This window comes from Peromyscus californicus, unplaced genomic scaffold, assembly GCF_007827085.1.
Source record: "Peromyscus californicus insignis strain IS unplaced genomic scaffold, ASM782708v3 Scaffold_3__1_contigs__length_106647218, whole genome shotgun sequence".
In the NCBI taxonomy this organism is placed as follows: domain Eukaryota; kingdom Metazoa; phylum Chordata; class Mammalia; order Rodentia; family Cricetidae; genus Peromyscus; species Peromyscus californicus.
Genome location: NW_026294551.1, coordinates 13202399 through 13215776, shown reverse-complemented (window position 1 = coordinate 13215776; position 13378 = coordinate 13202399). Strand labels below are relative to the sequence as shown.

The 13378-nt window shown below is 46.2% G+C and overlaps 2 protein-coding genes across 2 annotated transcripts in view; one reads left to right on the top strand and one right to left on the bottom strand.

Moving 5' to 3' along the window:
- Gna13 (G protein subunit alpha 13) overlaps window positions 1–10453 on the top strand; it is a 63900-nt gene extending 53447 nt beyond the window's left edge. Inside the window, exon 3 of the mRNA XM_052756781.1 lies at window positions 9702–10453. Coding sequence (XP_052612741.1) covers window positions 9702–9707 — 6 coding nt within the window. The 3' untranslated portion in view covers window positions 9708–10453. The remainder of the gene's footprint in view (window positions 1–9701) is intronic.
- LOC128121788 (40S ribosomal protein S26-like) lies at window positions 2106–2474 on the bottom strand. The gene has a single exon (XM_052756782.1). The coding sequence runs from the start codon at window positions 2472–2474 to the stop codon at window positions 2127–2129; it is 348 nt and encodes a 115-aa protein (XP_052612742.1). The 3' UTR covers window positions 2106–2126.
- Window positions 10454–13378: the final 2925 nt, after the last annotated feature.

Sequence of the window (13378 nt, the reverse complement as noted above, 5' to 3'; positions counted from 1 at the left end):
TATCATGTGGATGGATGTTGGTGCTGCTATCTCAAGACAGAGCCCGCCCCCATTTACCACAGCTGCAATGATCTCTGGGTGTCTGGGTTGAGGCTGAGAAAATGTTTCCCTAGGAGATTTTTTTCAGAACAGGAATTCTTTAAACCCATTTTCCTTTAAATGAATTTCTATGCCCTGGAGTCATGAATGGATGGGGTATTGCCCCCAAAGTCTTTCTGCTTTAGTGTGGAGTGTATTTATTATTTTTAATAATTACCTTTGCTTTGTCTATAGTGCTTTGTTCACAGACTTCAAACTGGCCTACACTACTCTCCAGGCCAGGCTTCACATTAAAAAAAAAAATCTTTCTACTCTGTCTCACTGTATATCTGACTAAGGGCAGTGAGCTGTAACCATACAATAGCTGGATTCTATGCTGTCTTGAATTCCTTTTGCCAAGCAGCTTAGCCCAGTATATTTGGATTCAGTCTCACTCAGCCTTGAGGATGCAGGCTCAACAGGTTCTTTACCAGAATATAACATACGTGACATCTAGTCCAATTCCTGATAGACTACTTGTTCTCCTTGGAGACCTAATGAACTCAGTTCCCACTGTCAGCACCTGTGTGTGTGTGTGTGTGTGTGTGTGTGTGTGTGTGTGTGTGTGTGTGTATCTGTGTGTGTGTATCTCTGTGTGTGTTGTGTGCATGTGTGTATATCTGTGTGTACATGGGTGTGCTTTCCCATGCAGGGCGCTTATGGAGGCTAGAAGTTGGTGGGATGTTGTCTAAGTTGCTTTTTCACTGTTATTATAGCTAGGATTGTTCACAGAACTTTGCAGTTTTGGCTAGACCAGCTAGCCAGAGAGTACCAGAGTACACTTGTCTCTTCCCCCAAGCACTGTGATTACAGATGTGTGTGGCTTTTACATAGCTTCAGGAGAACCAAACCCAGATCCACATGTTTGAACATCTCCCCACTTCCCACTATGTGCATTTCTGTCAGCATTCTAGTCCTCAAAACCCCCAACAGAGTGGCCCATTAAGCAGTTTGTAGCATTCAAGGACCTCCCTAGTCATATCCCCAAACATCTATATCCCTTCCACAAGCCGTCTCCAATGGCCTGCAAAACATAGGGTCAGGTTCATTACAGCCATAGCCACACTTCTCAGTAGCATTTTTTAAGGGGGTGTGTCTTCTTTAAAAAAAAAAAAAAAGTCTTATCATGTAGCCTTGGCTGGCCTGGAGCTTACTGTGTTGATCAGGTTGGCCTGAAACTCATAAAGACCTGCCTGCCTCTGCCTCCTGAATGCTGGGATTAAAGACGTGTGCCACTATGCCCTGCCTCTGTAGCAATTTTCAAAGTTAGTTGTTTCTGTCATTCGGTGACCAAATTTCTGACTAGAGAAACTTCAGCCCTTGAGTATAATAGTGGCATGAATGTTATGGGGGTAGCCAACTGCTTTTCTAAAAATTGGATTTGAATCCCACCCCACAGGAGGAAACATATATCTGCATATGTCTGGCATGGCAAATCTGGCTAAGAATCCCTGGTCAGAAAGAAAGCTCACAAGTCCCAGGAGTAAGCCTGCTACTGTTATTTTGCTAAATATACAGAGCATCAAAATGCTTTTTAATTCATCTCTTTCCACTCACAGATTATTAAAGCTCTCAAAACTCATCGAAGAAGTTTCGCTGCACAGTAGACAGCAGTTGACACAGGACCTCAGAACTGTCCAAATGTAGAGCATAAGTGTCTTTTGAGCACACAGCCACAGATGTGACAGCTATATCACACCCCCAATCCCAAGGCTCATAGACCATCCAGCAAAGGTCACAAGAGCCAGAGGTTGAGGAGTGCTAGCGTGAAACAGTGTTGTCTGGACACAGCAGAGCTGCTGAACCCATGAAGTCACAGCAGTCGTGATTGCTCGCACCAGATCTGCACCAGATCAAGCCAGTCAACCTTCCAGCACCGAGTGTGGAATGGAAAGGATGCATGAACTCCCACCTCTGGTTGAGGAACAATTGACAGTTGGTGACTTCTAGGGGGAGAGTCCATTTTCTTTCTTTTTTTTTTTTTTAAAGTTAAGTCCCATTTTATTTTTCTAAGGTGTTTCTTCTTCTGTCTTTATGAAGCCATCTCTTTACATGGGCTTTGGTGGAGGTCGTAGTGCAGCACCAGCAGGTCTAAATCGTGGTGGGGGTGTCCGGTCCTTGCGGGCTTCACGGGATCGATTCCTGACTACCTTGCTATGAATAGCACAGCCCACGCAGTAATGCAGCTTGACATAGAGCTTGGGAAGCACATAGGCGTCGAAGACACTAGCTTCGGAGATGTCCCTGACAGCGGCAGCCTGGACGATGTTCCGAATGACGAACTTCTTAATGGCCTTGTCTTTGGGCACGCACCAGGCGCAGTTCGTGCAGCGGATGGGCTGCACATGGCCGCGGCCCTTTTTGGCTCGACCGTTGTTTCTTCTTTTCTTGGTCATCTTGGAGCCAAGACCCGAAAGAGCGAGTCCATTTTCTTTAAGGGTGTGGCCCCTGTGAGGTTGACTGATGGCCCCGAACCCAGAAGTGTGTGAGCAGCACAAATTGGAGTTAATGGGATACAAGTTTTTAAAAAGAAAAGGAGAAACTGTAGGGAGGGACGGTTTATTTGGGCTCACCATTCATGGGCATACACCCCATCATGGTGGGGAGGCATGGTGAGTGGCGCAGTGCCTGCACTACCAACATGAGACAATTTGCTCACATCTCAGCAGACCTGGAAGGAGAGAAAGCAGAATGATGGGTGTCCCGGCCAGTGATTGTTGTTGTCATAGTTTTGAGACAGAATTTTCTTAATATATCTCATGTTAGTCTGTATTCACCTCATAGCTCAGACTGGCCTCAAACTTGAGATTCTCTTGACTCAGCCTTTTTTTTTTTTTTTTGGTTTTTCGAGACAGGGTTTCTCTGTGTAGCTTTGCACCTTTCCTGGATCTCACTCTGTAGCCCAGGCTGGCCTCGAACTCACAGAGATCCGCCTGGCTCTGCCTCCCGAGTGCTGGGATTAAAGGCGTGCGCCACCACCGCCCGGCGACTCAGCCTTTTGAGCGCCAGGATTATGGACCTCAATGCTGGGCATTGCAATGTCCTGTCTCTTGAAGTCTCTCTCAACACCATCTTCTCCATGTGCCGAGTTTCTCCATGCTCCCTCTGATAGGATACCTGTACAATGTCCACATAGCCACCCATGGTTATTTTCCCCATCTCAAGCTTTGACTTAATCACACACACACACACATACACACACACACACACACACACACACACACACACACACACACACTCTCCCTTTTTTTTTTATCATATGCGATTAGTATCCACAGGTTCTGGGGATTAGGATATAAGATGTATACATTAGGTGGGTGACTGGTCTTTTCCACCCCATCACATCAGCTCTAGAGAGAATGCCCCATTGACTGCGCTTCTTAACATTATTGCGTGTTTGCTGTGGAGACATGTCCTCATGTCTCCAAAATTCCCTAACATCAAACACGTCACCTTCCCCCTCTTGGCTCAGCAAATCTCCACTTCCTTTTATTTTTTTTGTCCAGACAGACACATCATTTTCTCCACAGCCCCCCTCAGGGCTATCTTTGACCTTACAAACTCCTTCCTTTCCCTGACACCACCCACCCACTCACCCACCCACCCTTCACATGAGTCACCAAATCTCAGTCTCACAGTCCCAGAGCAGAAGGGAAACTTCTCATTTCCCTCCTCACTTCCCAGGGATGAGGCTAAGCCCTAGAGAGGCAGAGACGTGCCCTGGCTACCCAGGGCAAGGCAGGACAATAGTCCGGGCCCCTGCAAACCACTCCTATAGCACTGGCCATGCAGGTGGCTGAGGACGACGTTCCCTCCATCCTTAGCTCTGTCTCTACTGCTCTCTTCACAACCTTGCCTTGGGCTCCTGTCAGGAAACCACAGAAGCCTCCCAGCGAACTGTCCGGTCTTCCTTTTGGCCCACTCTCCTTCAGCTCCCTGCTTCTGTTGTGACTACCTCCGTGACCAAGAGACAAGACCACCTATTGGTGAACCTTTATCGAGTATCTGTGCTGTGCTAACTGTTGGGAGATGAGCCAGATGCAGACCCGGCCTTCAGCCACAACCTGCTGCATATTCTGCTGAGGTCTGGCATTCATGCTCCCCCCCCACACACACTGCTTTTCCTGCCACCCACACAAACCCTCTGCAGCCCCACAAGGCCTGTGTCCACCACAGTTAGATGTCTGCACCTTTAGGGTGCTGTCCCAGGTAGTCAGAATGCCCCACCCTTCTTATCCCCTTGAATCCTGTGCAGTCTTTACTGTCTGTCCCCGCCTGTGAGGCCTGCCCTGCCGCCTCTCTAGGCCCTGTATTGAACTCCTCCTTGTGTGGCCATTGTGTGGCCTCCAGTCCTCTATGGCAGGGTGATAAGTCCTGTTTTCTGTCCTGGGTTGACTGACTGAAGGAAACCTCAGCAGCTGCCTTTGATACTTCTGGTGTGTGTGTGTGTGTGTGTGTGTGTGTGTGTGTGTGTGTGTGTGTGTGTGTGTGTAAACCGTCACTCCCCTCTCCCTCCTTCCACCCTACACTAACTTTTTTTTCTCTGCCACTGCCCATATTTTCTGGTTTTGGCTCCAACCAGCAAGGCCTTCTAGAAATGTACATTTACTTATTTTTAGTATTTGTATTAGTTGTTTGAGAATTTCATACACCATCCCCTTCCCTACTCATGCAACTTTTCTTCTTCTTCTTCTTCTCCTTTTATTTAACCCATCAAGACCAGTTTGTGCCTTCCATTGGAACACGGTCCACTCACCAGGGGCCACACAAGGCAGGCCTTGTGTTTGCCCAACTTTGCTACTGGGGTCACCAGGCCTTGGTCTGGACAGGGGGCATGTTTGCTTTTTGTGGAGGATACTTTTGTATGTGGAATTATCTTGCTTATTGCCTTAGTTAGCTCTAAAGGTTTTTTATTGTTTTATTTTTTAAATTTTATTTATTTTTATTTCATGTACATTTGTGTTTTGCCTGCATGTATGTTTGTGTGAAGGTGTTGGATCCCCTGAAACTGAAGTTACAGGGCAGTTGTGAGCTGCCATGTGGGTACTGGGAATTGAACCTGGGTCCTCTGAAAGAGCAGCCAGTGCTTTTAACTGCTGAGTCATCTCTCCAGCCCCATACTATTTTTAAATCATGTGAGTATTATGCAAGTGTGTGTGTGTGTGTGTGTGTGTGTGTGTGTGTGTGTGTATAGGTACCTGATGAGGTCAGAGGCATCAGAGTCCCTGGGTTACAGACATCTGAGAGTCACCTGACATGGGTGTTTGGAGACAGTGTGGGTCCTCTGGAAGAGCAACACGAGTTCTTAACTGCTGAGCCATCTCTCCAGACCCCTGTCCTCCTTAGCTTCAGTTGTCATCTTGACACTGTCTAAAGTCAGCTGAGAGGAAAGCCCAAATTGAGTAATTGCCTGGATCAGAGTGGCCTGTGGATATGTCTGGGACAGACTGTCTTGGTTGTTAATCGATTGACACACGAGGGTCCAGCCTGCTGTAGGCAACACCATCTCTAGGCAAGTGGTCCTAGGCTATAGAAGAAAAGCTAGCTGAGGCTGAGTGAGGGAGTGAGCCAGCAAGCAGTGATGAGCTCTGCCTTCAAGGCCTGCCCCGCCTTCCCTCAGTGAGGGCCTGTGTGACTTGGAAGTGCGAATCAAACAAATCCTTTCCTCTTTTGGTTGCTTTTGGCCAGAGTGTCTTATCATAATGACGGCAAGGGAAGGTGAACACTGAGCTTGTCAGAGCTGTATACAGGTTATGTTGCATCCATAGGGCCATCACCACCTCTGAGAATTTGGAAAAAGGAAATAAGACTTCCCCGGAAAATAAGGTTATCATATTTAGCAAGTAAAAGCACGGGACACTAGGTTGAGAAGTAGCCCAGCACTACAGCATCACCTTACCGTGCACAGTGTCCTGGGTTCCTTTGCTAGTGCCACCAAAATGGGAAACACATGAAAAGTGTATTCACTTAGAATTTCAGGTGGACAAAATTATTTTTGTTTTTAGGGCAAGTATACCCTGTGAAATATTTGGAAAATGTTTATACCAAGAAATCTTTAATTATTTATCTGGAATTCAAATGTAGTGGAGAATGCTGTGCTGTATCTGGAAACCCTTAGAAAACCCAACTTTAAAATTACTAATACACGTGGGTCAGAACAAGGAAGTGGAAGTTACCTGAAGTCAAAATAAGCCCTTCAGCAAAGGTTTTGTTGTAATTGGAGTATATGAAGAGTATATTTACAAAAACACTTCTAATTTCCTCTTGGATCTTAAGAATGTGCCAATCCGGGTTGGTCAGCAACAGAAATGGAAAGTCAAAGAGACAAACTGATCCTGGAATAATGGATTCCAGGGTTGACTTATCTTGGACCAGAGTCTTACTGATCCCAGAATAATGGATTCCAGGGCTGACTCAGCTCCAACTAGAGTCTTACTGTGTTTCTGTTGCTATCACAGACATCCTTTGACAGTGTACTCAACAAGCTTTTGTGACTCACTGTAGAGGCTGGAAGTCCAAGATTGGGGTGTCAGCATGGTTATGCTCTGGTGAAGGCCCTCTTCCTCAATGCCAGATGGCCAACTTCTTGTCATGTTCTTATATAGTGAGTGTATTGGTTTGGGTTTCTATTGCTGTGAAGAGACACCATGTCCGTGGTAACGTTGTTTTGTTTTGTTTTGGTTTGGTTTTTCAAGACAGGGTTTCTCTATATAACAGTCCTTGCTGTCCTAAAACTCGATTTGTAGACCAGGCCGGCCTTGAACTCATAGATATCGACCTTCCTCTGCCTCCCAAGTGCTGAGATTAAAGGTGTGCACTACTAACGCCTGGCATCCATGGCAAACAACTCTTATAAAGGAAAACTTTTTTTAGATTTATTTATTTATTTTACGTATATGAGTGCTCAATCTGCATGTATGACTTTATGCCAGAAGAGGGCATCAGATCGTACTAGAGATGGTTATGAACCACCATGTGGTTGCTGGGAATTGAACTCAGGACCTCTGGAAAAACAGCAGGTGTTCTTAACTGTCGAGCCCTCTCTCCAGCCCCTAAAGGAAAACTTTTAATTGGGGCTGTCTTACAGTTTCAGAGGTTTAGTCCATTATTGTCATGGTAAGAAGCATGGCAGTGTGCTGGCAGACACGGTGCTGGAGAAGGAGCTGAGAGTTCTACATCTTGATCTCCAGGCAGCAGCAGGAGACTGTGTGCCACACTGGGCTTAGCTTGAGCATATGAGAGTCAAAGCCTGGCCCCACAGTGACACACTTCCTCCGACAAGGCCACACACCTACTTCAACAGGGCCGCTCCTCCTAAAGGTGACACTCCCTATGGGCCAAATATTCAAACCACCACAGTGAGGAAAAAGAAAGAGAAAGAAAATAAACTAGACTGAATGTTGAGGGCTGTAAGGGCTATCCAGCAAATCCACAGCCTTTACACAGAGTGCTTGCTGCAATGTGCCTTCCCATGCCTCCTGGGAACATGTGCTCAGTCCTGGTGTGTGTGTGGGGTGGGGAAAAGGGGGAACAGATGGCATTAGGGTCTCTTTAACACTGTTTTCTCTGGGATCTTGGGTGATGAAGATGAGATTAGTCCATTCCTACTGTGCTGGGTCACTGATGGTTACACTCAAAGTCAGAAAGTCAGTTTTATCCCAACTAGTACACTTGGAGCCGTGTGTGGTGATGCACACCTTTAGTCCCAGCATTGGGGAGCAGAAGCATGGGGATCTCCATGAGTTTGAGGTCAGTCTGGTCTACATGGTGAGTGCCATCCCATCAGAGATACATAGTGAGACCCTGCCTTAAAAGAAAAGGAAAAAAAGAAGTCACAGCTTGCTAGTACATTTGCATTTTCGTATCTCCGTTTCAACAAATGGCATAACCCACTTCTTTAGGGTGTAAGTGCACAGTACAATTTTATGTAGCACTTCTTGGGGAGGCTTCCTCTACCTAATGCAATGCCCATAGCAGCATTCTGTCCCAGCTCCAGAGGTAAAGACACAGACTTAGGTTTCTTAACCCCATTCTCCCACACAGCCAGGAGGGGACACAGTTGAGACTCTGCTGTACCTAAGGCCTGCTTCTGCTCTCCAACCCCCAGGCCATGGAGGCAAGCTAGAAGAGCTTGAAATGTGAACAAATACTTTGACAGTAAATAAGCTTGAGGATACTCCAGATAAGAAATCCAAATATCGAGGAGGAAGAACATGACGTCATTACCCCTCTCCCACTCATATCCTTGTATAGAAACCTAATCAGGACCAAAGCTACTTTACAGCCATGGCTGCCCATGTAAAACAGAATGTTCTCGCGTTTGCATTTTGTAGTTATCTGAGTTACCATTTAAAATATTTTCCCCAGGCTACAGGAGGTGTGTGTTTAAGTGAAATGAGGTCTAAACGGGAGCGAATGTAGGAGGAGCCGCAGGGAAGGAGGAGGGAAGTGATTTTTTTTGCCACCTGCTGTTAGAGTAGCAGGGCTCTCTGGACTGTAACTGAAAACTCCCTGGGTGCTTTTGTCTCATTCAAATGTGAATATCTCAACTCCTGCCAGGGAACACCCCAGGCCGGAGGGCTAACCACCCCAATGACTCATGTCAACAGGCCCTTCTGTCAAAGAGTACTTCTCTAATTAGGCTTTGTGACCAATGTGTCCAACCACGAGGCTGTGTCATGAGGCCTTGTGGCTACTGCTAGCTTCTTGGCTAAAAAGGCCCTGCTGACTGCCAGGGCACCCGGCTTCTGCCACGCTGCTGTTATTACCATGGTGCTGCTGTTATTACCATGGTTGGACCATCGCTAATCCACAGGTGTGATGTGCTGTTCTCAGGATTTACTGACCTCTCCATCCCCTTGTTCCCCAGAGCTTCTTATTGTTCATCCTCATTTAGGAACAAGGACACCAAGTGGCCCAGAGGTAAATAGCTTGTTTGAGATGAGCCACCAAGGACCTGGAAGGGTCTCAGCTTGAACCCAAGCCAACCTCTCACAGGTTCCGTGTCCCATCCATAGACAGTGCTGAGGCCTGAGTCTCAGGAACACAGGGAAATAGGCTGGTTTCCTCCTCACAGCGCCCCCACCCAACAAAACCATGGGGAACCTGCACCTTACTCCCTCAGGGCCCCTGTAGGTACCTGACTGGCTGGCTGGGGACAGCAGTGACCCAGAAAATCCAAAGGCATAGTGTCCAATGGCAGAGCCAATGTGCCAGCAAAGGATCCAAGCTGTACTGTGACTTCATGTGTTGGGCACCTGCTGTCCCTCCAGTTGCTGCTGCCCTGGGCCAGTCTGTGCTCTTCCACAACTTAGCCCCAAATAGTAGTCTTTTCTCACCAACATGGAAATATCATTATTGCTTAAAATACAAGAACTAACCAGTGTTATATATGTACATACATAAAATTTATGTTGCAAATTAATGTTTTTATTATAATTTTTTTGTGAAATTTTTTGGTTTCTCAAGTCAGGGTTTCTATGTGTATCCCTGGCTGTCCTGGAACTTGCTCTGTAGACCAGGCTAGCCTCAAATTCAGGGATCTGCCTGCCTCTGCGTCTTGAGTGCTGGGATTAAAAGTATGTGCCACAACTGCCTGGTGTAACTTCTTTTTTTATTTACAGTGCTGAAGATCAAACCCAGCAAGGATGCAACCGGATCCTGGCAGTGGGACCCTCATGAATAGGATCAGTGCCACCATAAGAGACCCTAGAGGGGCTGGAGAGATTGGCTGGCTTGAAGGTTAAAAGCACGTGATACAGAAGACTCAAGTTTGGTTCCCAGCTGCCCATGTAAGGTGGCTTCCAATTGCCTGTAACTCTAGTGCCAGGGGACAGGACACCTCTAAATGCCTCCATTGGCATCTGCACTCACATACACATAACCCCCATATACATAGTTAAAAACAGAGACCTTAACATTTTTTATTTAAAATAAAAAAATGAAAGACCCCAGACAGTTAGGCATTACCTATGAACCAGAAAGTGGAACATAACCAGACACCAGATACCAAATACCAACACTTGCCAGGCAAGCCCTTTACAACTGAGCTACATTCTCAGCCCCCAAATATGTATATTTATATAGAAAAATGTAAAATAGGAGAAGTGTCATAACATGTATGTATTTTGTAGCCCTCATTCACATTCACTATATAATGGCTATACTTCATATCAATAAGAAGAGGTTTATATAATTAAAAAAATTTTTATGTGCACTGGTGTTTTGCCTGCATGTATGTCTGTATGAGGGTGTCAAGTACCCTGGAACTGGAGTTACAGACAATTGTGAGCTGCCATGTGGGTGCTGGGAATTGAACCCGGGTCCTCTGGAAGAACAGCCAGTGCTCTTAACTGCTGAGCCATCTCTCCAAGCTCCCTATATAATTTTTTAAAGTGTATAGGTTTTTAAAAATATAAAACTAATGAATGCTAACTGCAGAAGAAATATAAAATAATAATAAAATATAAATGAATAGCACAGAAAGATATTTTAGCAAATATGCATATATATCCATGCTTTTATATAAATAGCACCAAAGTTATATATTGTTTTGAAATTTAAAAATTTTTTTCAAGCCAGGCATGGTGACATATACCTGTAATCCTCTCATTCAGGGAGGCTGAAGCCAGAGGGTCCTAAACTTATGCCAGCCGGGCTACATAGCAAGATGCCGTCTCAAAAAGTAAAACCAGAACAAAACAGACATTGGAGACCTTGGGGACAGTCTTCTATTTCTAACGGCTACAGAACCTTCTGTGACATTATGACTTGATTGAATTTGTTTACCATGTGATCATTGTCTATTTCTCAGAATTATAAACAGGGCTGCAGGGAACATCCTTCAACTCAAGAGCATTGTTCTCTCTGGAGTAAGAAGTAAACTGAAAAACTAGAATGTGTCATTTGCGAGGTCCCATATTGTCCCAATTTGGTTGAGAAAGAAAAAAAAAAAAAAAAAAAAAACATTTTCTGGGCAGCAGTACCAGGATGGATTTTGATTGTGTTTTAGCTTTCTCCTGCCCTTTCCTAGCGTGCCTTCCTGTCTTCCTTCATGTTGTCGGCTAAAGTAGAATTTTCTACATTGCACAAGAAATATGCTTTCAAACCATGCTAATGTCACATCTGGAGACACACCTTCTGGTTTCCTCTTCATCACATTTGTTTCCATTCCCGGCCCCAGAGGGCTCAGAACCTGCAGGCCAGTGTCTGATTTAGCAAAGGAGAGACAACCCCCCGCCCTCCCCCAACACACCCTGCCACACACAGAGGCATTCGATAGGGGTGTTGAAGACTGCCTAAAGAGTGAGCTGGAGGCAGGGTGTGGTGGCTCGTGGCATTAAGGCAGCTTCCTCAGACCCTACAGCTTGCAAGGCAGTCCCTGGTACCACATCCCTGGGGCTAGGTGGTTTTCAGCTCGTGTAGGAGAAGGTTTGGGGTGTGCCCGGGGCTAGGAAGAGGAGAAGCCCTGCCTTCTGCTTCCGGCAGGTGCTACTGTCTGGATTGGCTCTATATCGGCCTGGCCAAAAGGAAGCTGGCTGCTGCTGCTGGGCAGGGCAGCAGGCTTCACCACCCCCCCCCACCCTCCGCCCAGAGAGTCCAAAAGGACACGGAGGACGTGTTGTGCGGTGTTTCCATAGAGGTCACAGAGAGAGTGGGTGGCTACTCTGCGCTTGCTGAGTGCCGACACTTCCGCTTTCATCTGAGCACCTCGTTCAGGCTGATACCTTCCCACCCCACCTTAGAGACAGAAGAAAGGGGAACATAAATAAAAAAACTGAACATTCAGAGGAGTTGAGTAGCAGGGGACACTGTGCTGTCACTCTGAGCCACAGCTGGGGAAGTCATTGGGGGAATCGTGGACATCCTCCAGTGGTCACAGGGGCCACTGCCCTGCAGCTCACTACATCCACCCACCCATACACCAAACCATGAACTTTTTCTTTGATTCTGTTTGTTTTGTTTCAGGGGATGGGTTCTTGTTACACAGCCCTAGGCTAGCCTGGAACTTGCTGTGTAGCTCAGGCTAACCTCAAGCTCCTCCTGCCTCAGTCTAGGAGGTGACATTCTTTAAAGTAAAAACTAAAGGGTGCCCTCATTCAATCTGGGTGGCTGTATTCATATACAGTATATGTGTATGTTTCCAAATTTATATATAGATTACAGACACGTGCATGTATATGTGTGTGTCCACACACATACATTGGCTTGTGTGTGGCAGGTTTTAGAACCTGTCAGAGGCACAGAAAATAGCTTGCCTCACGTGGCATCAGAGGATGACAGGAGACCTCAGCACCAAAGGGCTCCCTGACTGCTCAGCAATCTGAGCTTGCCCTCAGATAAGCATCTATTTTCCTCCAGTAAACAAAAGCCGAAGAAGAACCAGAACACTTGTTCCAGGAAACGGTAACTGCAGTCACAAGTCATCAATAATAAAGGAGAGAAAAATCCTCTTTTAACTTAATGGACTAAAAGATATCTTGCTTTTCATTTTTGCTAATGGCCCTTGTCCCTGGGCGCTCCCAGAGCTGGCCCATTATGGAAGAATATGGCCTCGGTTTGCAAGCAGGGAACGGTCCAAGACATTAGCTGTAAGTTAGCTGTTTGGGACAAAAACTGGTTGTGCTGGATTGTATGGTTCCTCTGCATGGTGCTGTGTGGCCCCTGTGAGGTCAGAGTTCTAGGCCTAAGAAGACAGGTTCTCAGCAGTGGAGGGAGAAGACAGATCAACCCCTGTTCCTTTATACACAGCCTTCACTTTGAGCATAATGAAAAGATAGGTTAAGATTCATTTTTATCAAGTAATTATTTTCTATCTTTTTGTCTCCCAGTTGGTATAGGGTGCCAGGGTCCTATTTCCTGCATTGCGACACCCTCCTCTTATCTGCTGAACCCCCTCTAGGCTGTTGCCCTGCTTGGGTAGGCTGTAACCCTAAATTACCTACCTGTTCCTGCTTCCTAACCAAGCAAACTTTCGTTTCCTTGGGGCAGTGGATATCAGTTACTGTCCTGAGAAAAAGAAAAACAGCAGGCATGAATTCCCACTAGGGGGTAAATGGTTAAGAACCTCTTAACCCTCATAGTGTATTCTCATGTTAGAAGAGGTTAACTAGCTGGCTGTGGTGGCTCATGCCTTTAACTCCAGGACAAGGGGGGCATAGCAGGAGAAGTGCCTTGAGTGTGAGGCCCCCCTGGGCTTTCTAGTAAGTTCCAGGTCAGTCTGAGATTCAGAATAAGAGTCTAACTTAAAGAATAACAAAAAATGAAAGCCATAAAATATGTTGGTTGTGAGACTTGAAAT